Consider the following 15,510-nt stretch of genomic DNA (forward strand, 5'->3'; position numbering starts at 1 on the left):
TATCTCAAGATCAATATCTGCAGTTTTATTTATATGGAGTCTTCTACTTCCTCAAGTGATATTCAGTCTGCTAACACTATTTAAAACCTCTCTTATCAAATGGCTGAAAAATTTCCTTAATCAAAACCCTTCCTCCTTCTCTCTCTGAACATATGTTTATTGATAAAACCGTTGTTCTAGCTGAAAATGATTCAAATTGGAAATTGTGTATGGTGGGTTATGTGTGTAGTGAGACCTTAGTACCTACTTCTTCAATCAGATACTACATCTTCTCTCAGTGGCCTCTAGCCCAATCCCCAATTGTTACAAACTTTGGTGGATTGAGAAATAAAGTTCTCATCAGATTCTTAGCAGAAAGTGATTTCAATAGGGTTAATGGGCAACACCCTTAGTTCGCATGTGGCTTTCTTATCGTTCTCAGAGTTGTTCCTCCCTCTGGCTGACCTGCAAATTTTCAAGTGTCCTTTGAGGATGAATGTATATGGCTTATCTTGTGAAATTTTCTTAAAGAATATGTTGAATTTGAAGATCTGAAGATGATCACCCTTAATCTTGGAGAACTTTTAGATGAAAAAGAACCATATCGTAACCATCCTCTAAAGAAGAATGTCAAGATACATGTTCGAATCCGTTTTAAGCGAGCTCTTCCAGCTGGTATTCCACTCCTCATGACTATAGAAAGAAAAGAACCCTTTTTTTATTGAATGCAGGTATTTCAAAGTTCCTAGAAACTTTAGCCATTCTTATCGTATCATTGATCATAGAGATGCAATGTGTCCTAGTTGGCTAGCAAAGAAACAACTTATCAGAGAAGAAAGCTCTTTTGCTCCTAAATATGTGTACCCAAGAGTATCAAAACTCGTGATGCCATCTGCTCCAGCAAATGAACAACCGGAACCAATCCAAAAAAATCCAGTTGTTGATTCCTTAATGACCCAAGCTGGGATTAATCCAGACATGCAAAGTCAGATGACATATTATAATCGTTATGCTGATAAAGGTAAAGATGCATCTAAAGTCCAAAGCTTTAATGCCATCACTCAGGAACCCTTCAAAAACATGTTAAATATGGGTCCTTTTGGCAGTAGATCCTCCACTCTCAAGATTCATGAAAGAGAAGCTTCTCAACTTCAACAACTTGTCCTTTTGGTCAATGTTCTACTAGTTGTTCTTAAAAAATTCGTTGGTTAAGATGAATGTTTTTCTTTTCTAAATCCTATTCCCGAATCAAGTAACTCGGGGCCGATTCGCACCAACAACTCAGGTAGAAGGTTCAAAACTGAAACAACTCCTACTTTGAAAAATATTATATCTAAGGAACAAGCTATATCTCTAGCAACTGAACATGATGCTATTTTTACTCTCAAGAGGAAAATCAATCATCATGCTGATCTACGCAAGAGGACTAGATCAACTTCTTCTCTGCTAGTTGATCCCATCACTTCCATTCCTAATTTTGATAACTCTGAACCAAACCCATCACTAAATTGGGATACATTTTCACCATTAACCTACCTCATTGTACCATCAATACCCAACCTTCTCATGATTGCTTCGGAAAATTCGCTGTACCCACCGATGCTACTTCAACTGAAAATGGTGTCTGCAATGATTCCTCCCATGAGGCTGCTAATCTGAACCTGGATGCTACTCAAGAAGCCAATTCTGTTGGTGGGAATACCAATTCTAAATCTAATGGAAATCATGACACTTCTAATCAGGTTCTCCCTTCTACTACTTCTATTATTTCTATTTCTATTCTTCAACAAATTTTTCTCTATTTCTTGTCAACAATGTTAATATGATATGCGGGAATGTGGAAGGTCTTGAAAAAAAATACTAATAAGGAACTTAATATATTGCTTAGGAACGTTAATCCTGATATTGTCTTCTTGTCTGAAACTAAAATGCAAAAGGATTTTGCTGCTCGAAAATTGAGTAATATGGGCTTTCCTCGTACTTCTAATGTACCCTGTGTTGGTAGAAGTGGTGTCCTTGTGCTGGCTTGTAAGAAGGAAATTGATCTATGTATCATATTCACTAGTAATAGGGGCATCTATGTTACTACCAGGGATATCATCCATTCTAAAACATGTCAGTTGTTCTTTATGTATGGAGAATCTAATAGTTCCTTGAGACAAACTTTTTGAGAAAACCAATGCCTTATGCAACCTGTACCATTAGATGAACCAGTTATCTTTATTGGTGATTTTAATGCTCTCTTAGGTCCTGAGGATAAGAACGGGGTTTTAGAAGTTGATGACTCTGATTTCTGTAACCTTAGAAATTTCTGTAATGTCTTAGATTTGCATGATCTGGTTTCTCTGGTCCTAGATTTACTTGGTCTAACATGCAACAGGGATATTACCTTATCCTTGAAAGGCTTGATAAGTGCCTCATAGATCAATATGCTGAGTTGTTATGCCCTAAATTTTGTGTTAATAATCTACCTAAAGACACCTCTAATCATTGTCCCATGCATATTGGTTTTAACTATGAAGATAATTACATGCCTAAACCATTTCATTTCATCGCTGTGTAGATTGAAGACCCTACTTGCACAGATATAACAACTAATTCTTGGTCTGTTAATGTTATAGGTTCACCAGCTTATAAACTCAAAGACAAACTTATTAATACAAAAAGAGGCCTTAGGGACTAGAATAAGATTTCTTTTGGTAACGTCCAAACCAACATTAAAACTACTAGAGAGGAACTAGTAGAATATTCAAACCTCAAATCCAACTGACTCTTATTCTTCCTTTAGACTAAGGGCCAGATTGGAATACCTGTATAACCTTGAGGAGCTATACTGGAAGGATAAATTGAGAAAGGTCTGGCTTTTGGAAGGAGATAGAAATTCTCCCTATTTCCATAGAGTCATTCTATTCAGGAGAAAGAGAAATGACATTAACTAGATTCAAAACTCACTTGGTACTGTGCTAACTGATAGAGAGTCTATAGGTAAATCTTTTGTGGATTATTTTAACTACTCTTCCCATCCTCAGCAGTATCATGATGAAGTTTTAGAACATCTTCCTGTTAAATTCTCTTCTGAGGATAATTCCTCTCTAAATTTTCCCTCACTGCTGAGAAAATTAAGAACTTTGTTTTCCAAATGGGTGGAAAGAAAGCTCCTGGTCCTGATGTTTTCACAGGCCCGTTTTATCAAGAACACTGAGATATTGTTGAGGAGGCTGTCATAGACATGGACCGAACTTGTTTTAGAATGGTCATCTAGATAAGGTCTTTAATACCACCAATATTGCCTTAATCCCTAAGTTCCTTTTGGCAGAGCTTCTTTCTCAGTATAGACCAATAGGTTTATGCAATTTATCTATAAAATCTTATCCAAAACCTTGGATAATAGAATTAAACCTCTCATGGATAACATTATCTCCTAAAATCAGAGTGCTTTTGTCCCTAAAAAAAGCATCTCTGATAATATTCTTCTAGCTAATGAGGATGTCTATGTTGTGAATCATCATAAAAAGAAAGAAGGTATAACTGCCATTAAACTAGATATGTCTAAAGCCTATGATAAATTGGAGTGGTCTTTTCTTGTAAATTTTTTATATAAAATAGGATTATATGAAGATTGGATTAACCTTATTCATAAATGTTTTTCTACTGTCTCTTACTCTGTGTTATTGAATGGTAGTCCTACTGGCCTGATAAAACCTGAAAGAGGCCTAAGACAAGGAGATCATTTATCTCTATATCTCTACATTATTTTCTCTGAAGCCTTATCTGCTTATATTGATGGTCTTATTAATAGAAGTTTAGTTGAAAGTATTAAAATTATTAAGAATGCCCCTTGTTTGACTCATCTCTTGTTTGCTCATGATTCTCTCTTGTTTTCAAAAGCTACTGAAAAAGATTTTATAACTATTAAGGAGTATCTTCAGAAGTATTTCCTAGCCTTTGATCAGGAGATAAACTTTGATAAATCTGGCATTTTATTTAGAAAAAGTTGTCTGCTCCTCTTATGAATCATTTGTCTAATATTATGAAAATCCATAATAGAGACCTAGGATAAAAACATCTTGGTACCCCCATAACTTTTCAGGCCTATAACACTCATACCCATATGGGTATTCTTCAAGCTGTGGAAATTAGAATTACTTCTTGGCTTCATAGGCTCTTATCCCAAGCTGCCAGTACTACCCTGGATAAACATGTTGGTCAGGCTATTCCTTTATATCAAATGGGTTCCTTTATAATCCCGGCCTAAGAATCTCTGTAGGAAAATGGATTCCCACCTCTGCCAATTCTGGTATGGAGAGACTTTAGATCCAAAAGATAGAAAGCTACATCTCCTAGGCTGGGATGCCTTGTGCTCCCCTAAGCATGAAGGTGGTTTAGGATTCAGGAAATATGAACATAATAATCTCGCTATGCTAGCAAGAAATGCTTGGAAAATCATAGAGAATCCTGACTTCTTTTTGGGTATTGTGCTTAAAGCTAAATAGTTCTCTATAACTGATTTTCTTAATGCCTAGTGACTGTCCCTTGACTTGGAGATGACTTCATACCATAAAAGAGATGATTAAGCCATTTATTTCTTAGATTGTTGGAGATGGAAAGTTTATTGATCCTTGGTGTGATAAATGGATCCCTACTTTGGGATCTGTTACATCTAATCCTCTTGTCCCTTCTGACCCTTATGTTAAAGTTTCCTATTTTATTGATGATGCTACTAGATCTTAGAATTTAACTAAGTTAAACACCCACTTTCATGATGCTTCTGTTCAGAAGATCATCAATATTCCTTTAATCCAGTTTGTGCACTCCTGATAGGAGGGCTTGGGATCTTTCAAAGAACGGTAGGGATCAGAGCATCTATTACAAGTGACAGTATGCATAGGCATCCTAGTTTGTAAGACAGTTTTAGCCGGAAAAACATTTCTGGCAGCTTTCCAAGTAAAAAATTGAATACAGTTAGGAAGATTAATTTTCCAAATACACTTCCAAAGTTTTTTACAGGGGGAGGGCCCAGACCCTCTTAGTCCCAAGTAAGAAGATTTAGAAGAAAATATCTTGTCATGTGTCCCTTTGCTAGCCATGTATGGAGTTTGGCTTCTTTTTGTGGTATTACTTCTGCTTTCTCTTCTGGTTCCATTATTGAGTGGTTACAGTACAAGTTGATTGTTCCTTATAGTAGAATTCCTGTTGATAGACATAACATGTTTGCTGCTGTCTTGTGGTCCTTATGGAGTAGCAGAATTAATTTAATATTTAGAAGCCTTTAAGAGAATCATGTTGCAGTTATCCATAAGGCTAAGGCTATGCTTCTAACTGTAAAACTAAGAGTCCAACACCCCCTTGCTTTGTTATTTCCTATAGTGACCATTGGATGCCCCCAACTTTTGGATGGACAAAATGTAACACTGATGGAGCTTATGATGACACTACTAAGGACAATGGTGCAGGCTATATGATGAGGGATTTCTCCAGTAAAGCTTCCTTCTGTGCTTCTATTGTCTTTGACGTGGAATCTGCTGAGGCTGAAGCTAGAGCTATCTGGGCTGCTTTGAAGAAAGCTGCGGAATTACAGCTTACACATATTCTTGTGGAAAGTGATGCTCAAGTATGATTTCTCAATTTTCTGCGGGATGTTTTGATGGTAATCCTAGAACTGATGCAATCTTTAAAGACATTCAACTTTTTGCTTCTTCTCTTATTGATTGTATTTTCTCTTTTCAATCTAGAACTTGTGATTCGGTTGCACATGAGTTAACTCAATGGAAAAACAACAACAAGTCTTCTATGTACTGGTCTGTCCCTCCTTTTTGGCTTAGGCCTTTTGTTGAGGACGACCATTAACCTTTTTGAAGGCCTTTTCCTATAAAAAAAAAAAAGAAAAGAAAATAGTTGGTCCTAGTTACCTACCGACGAATGGAGACATCAAGAAGAGGTTCAAATTGTCGATAAAAAAAAAGGTTCAAACCTCAGTGGTATTATTTATACAACACGTGTAAGTCCGTGGAAAAAATAGAGACTGTTGGTGTGACCATTCTTTCAAAATTAGTGGCTGGCATAACGCGTTCGTAACTATAAGTCTTTTTATCTACCTCTACAGCTGTAACTGTAACTGTAACTGTAAGCCACTCTATAAGAAAACTAGAGCATGAAAGATAGACGGGAAAAACTTCAATATGTTGTTTTTTCTTTTTCTTTCTTATCCGCGAAAGCTGGACCCAGATCCCTATTGAATCCAACCAGTTGGATTGGTCCAAGAACGGAACTACATGATGACTAGGGCAGCCCTAATAAGCCAAAAAGTCATTTATTTTATAGCCTATTTTTAGAGCCAGATTATTTATGTTAATTTTAATTCTAATTTTAAGCTTAAGCCAGCCCAAAGAAAGATCAAGCCCACCCCACACTCAAAATCCAGTTCCGACACTGATTGGCCCACTGTCAAACCCAACACCGTCAAAACCATCGTACAAACCTTACGGCGGGGATTGAACTCCTGACTTCTGCCCCATCTGCTGCTTAATTATTCATCGGCGTCTTTTATTCTTCTTCGCTCTTCACGGGAATATTAATTTATTGCCGTCCAATCTCTATTGATGATGTTTTTTATACCAATAAAGTCGTTATTCTTATTTTCCGCTGGATGCCCAGTGAACGCCAGTGAACATTTTTGGGACAACCTCTGTGAAGTCAAAGGCAAGTTGATAGGCTATCCTTATAGGTAGGATTTGTCACCAGATTTCTCGGCCCTTGATTTGCTTATGATTATTGGTTTTCACTGTACAACACATGCTCCTGATCAGACGACCCCACTACATTATTCATCACAGGTAGCGTCTTCTTTGTGATTTCTGGTGTTCAAAAGGGAACCAACTCACCTCCAAAATCAAATGAAAATGGAGTTCCTTCATACAACTTGTTTCTGGCTAACTTTTGTTTCTCTTTTTCTTCTCAAACTAGCATGGAAGCTCAAAAACCAAAACAGAAACAACTTCCCTCCTAGCCCTCCCAAGCTCCCTATCATTGGTAATTTCCATCAACTCGGTGAGCCACTTCATCGTTCTCTTTGGGAACTCTCTAAACAATATGGTCCGGTCATGCTTCTGCATCTCGGGAACGTACCTACGGTTGTCATCTCATCGGCAGAAGCAGCAGAAGAAGTCTTGAAAATACATGACCTTGACCTTTGTAGTAGACCACCTTCGGTTGGTATCAGACGCCTGTCTTACAACTATTTAGATATTTCTTTTGCACCTTATGGAGAGTACTGGAGAGAAATTCGGAAAGTATGTGTTCTTGAACTTTTTAGTGCCAAGAGAGTTCAATCTTTTGGGACTTCCAGAGCAGAAGAAGTTGCAGCTATGATTGATTCTATATCTGAATCCGCGGTTTCTAACACTCCTGTCGACATCTCTCGGAAGTTGTTGTCTCTTACTGAACAAATTATTTTTAAAGTTGCTTTTGGAATGACTGATAAAAGAGAACAATTAGGTAATTTTGAAGATATTATTTTCGAAGCTATAGATATGCTGAGTAGTTTCTCTGCTACCGATTATTTCCCTGGAGTGGGTTGGATTATAGACAGACTCACTGGATTGCATGGAAGACTTGAGAAGAGCTTCCATGATTTAGATAATTTTTATCAGAAAATCATCGACGAGCATCTCGACACTGGAAGATTAAAATCAGGCCACGAAGACATCATAGATGTTCTGCTCAAACTGGAGAGGGAAGGACTTAATTCAGTTCATCTCACGAAAGACCATATCAAGGCAATTCTTATGGTAACTATTCACCTATCCGTTGCTCTGTGACTTCTTCTTCTTTCTATGTACAATGAAAGTGTAGAAACATTTTTCTAAGTGGAAATTTTCAGGATTTATTTCTTGCAGGGGTAGAGACATCTGCGGCTACCTTAAATTGGGCAATGACAGAACTGGTCAGAAACCCAGAGTCAATGAAGAAAGTACAAGAAGAGATTAGAAGTTATGTAGGAAATAAAGGGAAGGTAGAAGAAGCAGATCTTGATCACTTTCCGTACCACAAAATGGTAGTTAAAGAAACACTAAGACTTTACACGCCGCTTCCTTTACTGCTTCCTCGACAAAGTATGCACCATTGCAAGATCCATGGATACGATGTATTGCCCGAAACTAGGGTCTTTATAAATGCGTTTGCCATAGCAAGGGATCCCAAGTATTGGGAGAAACCGGATGAGTTCTTCCCAGAGAGATTCATAGACAATTCCATGGACTTTAGAGGACAGTTTTTCGAATTTTTACCCTTCGGAGGAGGTCGCAGAGGGTGCCCAGGTATTCATATGGGGCTCTCCACGGTGGACTTGGCGCTGGCAAATCTTTTATATTCTTTTGATTGGGAATTGCCAAAAGGAATGAAGAAAGAAGATATCAACATGGACGAATCATCCGGACTCGCACTCCACAAAAAATCCGCTCTTCACCTGGTGCCTATCAAGTATATGTACTAATTGTTGATGCTCGGAAGAGGACCATGTTGAAAGAAAACAAATGCATGTATTTATCTCTGTAACTTACAGGGAGGTAGTCGATTGAGATTTATATAGACTTTCATAGATTTTTAATTTGAGTGTTTCCCGGAGCTTCTCTGAAAATATATAGATTTCTAGTGATTCTTTGAGAGTATATTAGAGAGTCTTTGTGACTTGTAGAGACAAAAAATTAATATTCACAAAGAGTCTCTGTGAATTGTAGAGACAAAATTTATAATATCTAATCAAAAATTCAAAACATCTACTGATTACTTTATTATGCACGTTATAATCTAAATAAAAGTACCATGAATACCTGGTAAAATACGTGTTCATTGTCAAAACAAATCTCGTTGTTGCCTTATGCCTATGTTTTCATTTTTTTTTAATTTCACTTATCCCACGTTCATTCTATTTTCTATGTAATCTCGTCGCTGGTTTACTCCGCAAACGGACCGTTACTTGGTTATCATCTCCAAAAAAAAGAAAAAATAAAATTTGGTCCTACTCTCTCAAAAACAAATATTCCCAAAGTTTCCAAGTCTCCAGAAATATCACCTCTTGACGAGAGATTTCTACCATGCCTATTTTCCTAAAAAAGTCTCTCCAAAGCTATGAAAACAATAAATCGATGACTTTCAATTTTCATTTGAATAACAGGGATGTTGGAGTGACTCTTATGAAATCCTAATTCAATAACATGGAGTTTCAGAGAATTTAAGTGACTTAAAAAAAGTCTTTAACCAATAACAAGAGACATTAGGAGACTCACCAAAAGTCTGAATGGACTAACAATCGATTTGAAAACTCTCTAAAAGTCATTTGAAATCTCGATTGACTAACCCCATGTTAATTAATTCAGTAGGGATCCAGGCTGTTGAATTGAAGTTGTTCGTGTCCCAAACTACTAGGGATGTTCCAGAGAGAACCTTCTCTCCTCTTCTCGACGATATGGTCAAGCTGGTCAACTCTAAGTCAACCATAGTCAACCCTTGATTTTGATCCACTTTCTTGATTCGATCAGATCTTTTTCTTGCAACCCATGGTTTTAATCTTCTGGATTTACCCTTTGTTGATTGATTTCTGGTCCAACTCTGATGTTTTTATCTGTCTCTTCTTTTTTATTTTACCCTAATTTTCAATTTTCCATTTTCCTCTTTATATTTGTCAATCTCTGGTTCTAATTGGTTTGTCTTCCTTTTAATGGCAGCTTAATCTCCTACCTTCTTGTTGCCACGCATTGATGTTGCAGTTATGTCCCATCACATCTTGAGGTATAATCATAGTTGGCGTTTCCAAGTTGGCTTCTTATTGCAATGGTGCTTCTGATTTTCAGCCTTATCGATTTCACTCAATCTTATCTAACCTGGGTTATTATAATGGTTCTCCTGCTTCACTATTAAGGACAAAGTGTTCTTGCTGTTATCTTTTCTTGGTCAGGAGCTTGGTGTCTACAAAAATGTATTTGACACATCCTACAAATTTTCATCCATACTTATCTACCATGCTTATCTATCTAAGAAGTTAACACATCCTACAAATTTTCCTTATAAATACTACCTCAAACAATTTCAGTTTCTTTATATCCTTCTCTGTTATTACATCATCTTTCTTTTCTTCACCCTTATGGATAGAGCATCGATGAATAACATTTCAGAATAGCTGCAGGGAGTTTCAATCAGTGAAGAACCTATTAGAAGAAGGGTTGTTATGCACTCGAATACTGCAATCCTAAATGGAATTCGAGATTGGAGGTATTGTCTTGCTGGTAAACTTTATGCCCCTGGTGTCATGATATGGCAAGATGTTGAACGAGCTGCCAGATTCATTTGGCCTCATCTGAGGAGGCACAATCAATGGTTGGTTCAGGTGCGTAGTTTGGAACCTAATGTTTTTGTTATAAAATTCCAAGTTAGTGATGATAAAGAAGCTATTTTATTTGGTGGGGCTTGGAATTTTGATGGTTATTTTATAGTCTTAAAAGATTGGAATTTAACAATGGACTATCATCTCTTACATTTCTCGGTTTCTCCTTACTGGCTTGAATATAAATACCTCTTACCTGAATTCACTTATGCTGATATTTTGCGAATGCTTGGTAATATCGTTGGAGAAGTTAGACTGGTTGAGCCTGATGGTGTTAGTCCTCCTACTTCCTCAAAATATAGATCTTTAATTCTCATTAATGTCAACACTCCTCTCATAACTGGTATTACTGCCGCTAATGCTGCTGGTGTCACTAGGTGGATTGGTTTCTTTTATGAAAAACAACCTTACAGACTTTTCCCTGAGTGTAAGGTACCTAATCATGAAGAAAATGACTATGCTGATATGACTAATCGAAGACGTGAAATGGAAGAGACTGTAAGAGGATTTGGTTTTGCTGAGACGGTTTTACTTCCTCAACGAAATCCTCAGCAAGAAGCTCAACTCTTCTTACAACATGGTACTCAACGGAGAAACAGACTGCGTCAACCAATTGCTCTAGAACAGCCGAGGCCTTTTGATGGAATGCGCCTATCCATCTTCTCGGCTACTGACTCTGATGCTGCAACTTCATCATCCTATCATGATCAGTCTCATCTTTCTGCTTCTGTAAGGCCATATTCTACTCTGACAAGTGATGGTGCTAGTACGAGTGGTACGAAGAAGCGATATCGTCAACCCCCAACCTTGGTTATAACTCCTGAGAATCAACTTGAGGATGCTGAGTTTGATAGAGATATTATTATTGTTGGAGAAACATATTATGTTCAAGAAGATACTGCTAACATTGAAGAGAATAATGTTTGGGACATTGCTGCAGCACATGCCCTTAATGCACAGAACAAATCTGATGCATGGAAACATGTGTTTTTCTCAACTCGTTTTTCTCTATTCAGTTTTCACTCTTTCCTTAATCTGTGTTGTTTTTTCCCTATCTTTTTATCTATCTTTTTCATTATTTACAACATGAAAATTCTGTCTTGGAACTGTCAAGGAATAGGAAACCCTCATACTAGAGACTATCTTAGTTTTTGTTTGACCAATAATGATCCAGATATTTTTTTCTTGTGCGAAACCAAAGCTCAGCCCAATTATATGCGTTCATATCTTTCTAGAACTAAATACCCTAATTATTGGTTTGATCCTTCTTTGGGCCTTTCTGGTGGTATTGCTCTTTCCTGGAAACAAGGAACTGATGTTGAAATAATACACACTACCTCTGACACAATACATGCTATTGTACACACTCATGACAATAACTTGGATTTTTTGGTCACCTTTATGTATGGAGTGCGTGATGCTGTAGGAAATAACAATCAGTGGCAATATTTGCTTGAGATGTATTCTTCTGTTGATCTCCCGTGGGTTTTGTTAGGTGACTTGAACTTCACTATGAATGACTCTGAAACCCATAGTATTAAAGCATCTCATCCTCATCATGCTAGACATGTTAGGAATTTTATTCAGCAAATGGGTCTCATTGATTTGGGTTATTCAGGAGCTGACACTACTTGGTCGAATCTTAGAGATGGAGATGCTCATGTGTATGTTAGATTAGATAGAGCCTTAGTGAACTGTTGTTGGATTAATAATTATACTAATGCTCATCTGAAACATTTAGTTCTCATTGCTTCAGATCATAGCCCTATTTTGTTACACACTGTTCCTAGTGCTAGAAAACACACTCCTTTTAAGCTATACAAGTTATGGTTCTAAGTGGCCTCTTGTAAAGACACTATCAATCAAAGTTGGCGACAACAATTTAATGGCTCTCCTTCTTTTAAGTTATCAAGTAAGTTAAAATTCACTAGATTTCAGTTGCAAATGTGGAAAAAATTCTCTTTTGGGAATATTGAGAGCAATCTTCATAATATTCAGAATCATCTGCAGCGTTGTTTTGATGATAATTTGCCAGCTTCTCATCCTTTGATTCGACAGTTAAGTTCTTCTCTTCAACAGTGGCTAATAATCCAGAAAGAATTCTTCATGCAAAAGGCAGGTGACAAGTTTCTTGAAACAGATAAAAATTCTTCATATTTTCACTCAATGGCTAATTTCAATAAAAAGAGATCAAACATTCAGGCTATTCAAGGGCCATTGGGTATTTGGTATGATGATCGGAGTAACATTGAGTCTATTTTTCTTAATAATTTTATGAATATTTCATCTACTTCTAAGCCGCAGATTAATCAAGATATTTTGCAGCTGTTTACTCCTTGTATCACAGAAGACCAAAACTTTCAGCTTATCCGAGTTCCTGATGCTCAAGAAATTAAGGATGTTGTCTTTCAGATAAGACCTTGGGCTTCTCCAGGTAATGACGGATTCCAAGCTGCTTTCTATCAACAATGCTGGGAGACGGTTGGTTCTGAGGTAATCTCCATGGTTCAGTACTTTTTTACCTTCAAGCATATGCTTAAGGCTATAAATCATACTTATCAAGTTCTGATACCCAAAACTCATAACCCTCAAACACCAGCTAACTACAGACCAATTAGTCTGTGCAATGTTAGTTACAAAATCATCTCAAAAATTTTGGCGAACCGTCTTAAACCTTTTTTGCCTGTCATTATTTCTCCTACTCAAACTGCCTTTGTTACAGGCAGACATATCCATGATAATGTTATTATAGCACAAGAGATTCTGCATAATATGAAATTTAAGAAGATAAATAAGGCTTTGGTAGGTTTAAAGTTGGATATGTCGAAAGCATTCGACAGGGTTGAATGGTCTTTTTTATTATCAATTTTTCGCCAAATGGGTTTTCATGAAGATTAGATTTCTTTGATTGATCAGTGCATATCCACAACAAATATTTTATACTTATCAATGGTACTCCTAGTTCTTCTTTTTGTCCAACCCGCGGCCTTCGCCAAGGAGACCCTTTGTCTCCTTATTTATTTTTGTTCATCATGCAATCGTCTTCTAGACTTTTACAGCATAATGTTGCTTCTGGTCTTTTCAATGGTATTAAAATTAACCATCATTGTCCTCCTATCAATCATCTGTTTTTTGCAGATGATTGTTTGTTATTATTTCAAGCTAATTTTGCTCAAATGAATCATCTTAAACATATGATTCTTTCCTTTGGACAAGCCTCAGGACAGGTTATTAACATGCACAAGTCAACTTTGTTTTTTGGTAAGCACACTTCAATTGCCCACAAGTCTAGTATTTCTAGCATTCTTAATATGAAAGTTATGGGGTTGGGTGAAAAATATTTGGGCATTCCTCTTTTGATGCATAGATCAAGACAAAAAAATTGTAAAGGTATACTTGATTGATAGCATGACTAACGGTTACAGGGCTGGCATAGTAAAATGATTAACCAAGCAGGGAGAACAACTCAAGTGAATGCAGTGTTGAGTACAATGGGTATGTTTCAAATGCAGATCCTTAAACTGCCAGAAACAACAATTCATCACATGGACAGCATCCAAAGGCGTTACTGGTGGAATAATTTTACCAACGATCATCCACGACATCTTATTGGATGGAAAAAGGTATGTGTACCTAAAAGATTTGGAGGTCTATGTCTTAAAAATTTAACCAATTACAATTCAGCTCTTCTTGCGAAATTGGCCTGGCAATTATTACATAATCAAGATGCTATTTGGGAAAAATTGTTGAAAGGTAAATACCTTCCTCATAATGATCTGCAATTCTTCCCCACACCGGAAACTAACAATTCAAGTTGGGTATGGCAGAGTATATGTGTTGGCCTTGAAATTGTTCTTAGAAATGCAAAATGGCAAGTAGGTAATGGTACTCGCATCAATATCTGGACTGCCAATTGGATTCCTTCCATGCAGACTGCAATTCAAGATTGGAGTGATCTGAATACAAGTAATATTCAATGGGTTTCGGAACTATTGGATCCTCTCGCTCAGCAATGGAATATTCCGCTTCTTCGCCATTTATTTTCTGCAGACCAGGTGAATTCTATTCTCACTATTCCTTTACAATTAGATCAGGAAGATAAATTGGTCTGGCCTTTTACTAGTACTGGCATGTTTACAACTGCTTCAGCGTAAAAGATGCTTTGTGAAAAGGAATTGCATATGGATATTTCAATGGGTTTATCTCAGCAATTTTGGTTGGCATTCTGGAAATTGAAACTACCGTATAAGTTTCAAATTTTTATGTGGAAAGGAATACATGATGCTATACCCGTGAAAGCTCGCATTTTTAGGCATCTGAATGCTGATGATCAAATATGCGTTCTGTGTAGTATGAATCAAACTGAAGATCTGGACCATTTGCTACTTCATTGCTCCTTCTCTCAAGCTATATGGAAGAATTTTTTTCCAAATCAGTTCGTTTCCATTGTTCAGCATCCCTCGGTTCTCTCTTGGATTCAAGCCTGGCAGCTTAAGGTTTCGAACATAAATATCAAACACACACCTCTAGTTGTGTACTTAGCTCTCTGTATAATGCACTTCATTTGGAAACATAGATGTAGCGTTGTTTTCAGCAATATAACACCCAATCATCGAACTGTCATACATCAGTTAGACACCGCATTTGTTGCTCATAATCATTACCATTTACAGAACTACATCTTACATTTGCCTTGGGTTCCTCCTCCTCTGCAGTTCTTAAAGATAAATATTGATGCTTCATATAATTCTGAATCTTTGTTAGTTGGTATTGGTATTATAACTAGAAATTCTGCAGGGGCCTTTGTCATGGGAAGAGGAACATTGAAAAGAGCTATAAATGTTGAGCAAGCTGAAGCCTGGGCTATGATAGAAGCTATGCAAATAGCAGATTCAAATGGCTGGTCTAATGTCATTTTTGAGACAGACAATCGGAGTATCGGTAACTTTTTACAGCATCAAACTAATCTTTGTCAGTGGCAGTGTTTACCTCTTCTGAGAAATTGTGTTAATATGTGTAATAGCTACCCTATGTGGTCTTGTGAGTTTTTTTATAGGTCTTGTAATAAAGTTGCAGATGCTTTAGCAAAGGCAGCTCGAAAACAGAATTTATGTGGGAATTGGTGGAGTTATCCACCTGACTTAGTAGTTCCT

At 37.0% G+C, this 15,510-nt stretch overlaps 2 protein-coding genes across 2 annotated transcripts; both read left to right on the forward strand.

Moving 5' to 3' along the window:
- The first annotated feature begins 6,878 nt into the window (after positions 1-6,878).
- Positions 6,879-8,731, forward strand: LOC113341339 (cytochrome P450 71B34-like). The gene is made up of 2 exons (XM_026586250.1): positions 6,879-7,766; positions 7,859-8,731. The coding sequence occupies exons 1-2, from the start codon at positions 6,879-6,881 to the stop codon at positions 8,468-8,470; spliced, it is 1,500 nt and encodes a 499-aa protein (XP_026442035.1). The 3' UTR covers positions 8,471-8,731.
- Positions 8,732-13,797: 5,066 nt separating this feature from the next.
- On the forward strand, positions 13,798-14,511 carry LOC113341341 (uncharacterized mitochondrial protein AtMg00310-like). The gene has a single exon (XM_026586251.1). The coding sequence runs from the start codon at positions 13,798-13,800 to the stop codon at positions 14,509-14,511; it is 714 nt and encodes a 237-aa protein (XP_026442036.1).
- Positions 14,512-15,510: the final 999 nt, after the last annotated feature.

Source organism: Papaver somniferum, unplaced genomic scaffold (genome assembly GCF_003573695.1).
Source record: "Papaver somniferum cultivar HN1 unplaced genomic scaffold, ASM357369v1 unplaced-scaffold_29, whole genome shotgun sequence".
NCBI lineage: Eukaryota > Viridiplantae > Streptophyta > Magnoliopsida > Ranunculales > Papaveraceae > Papaver > Papaver somniferum.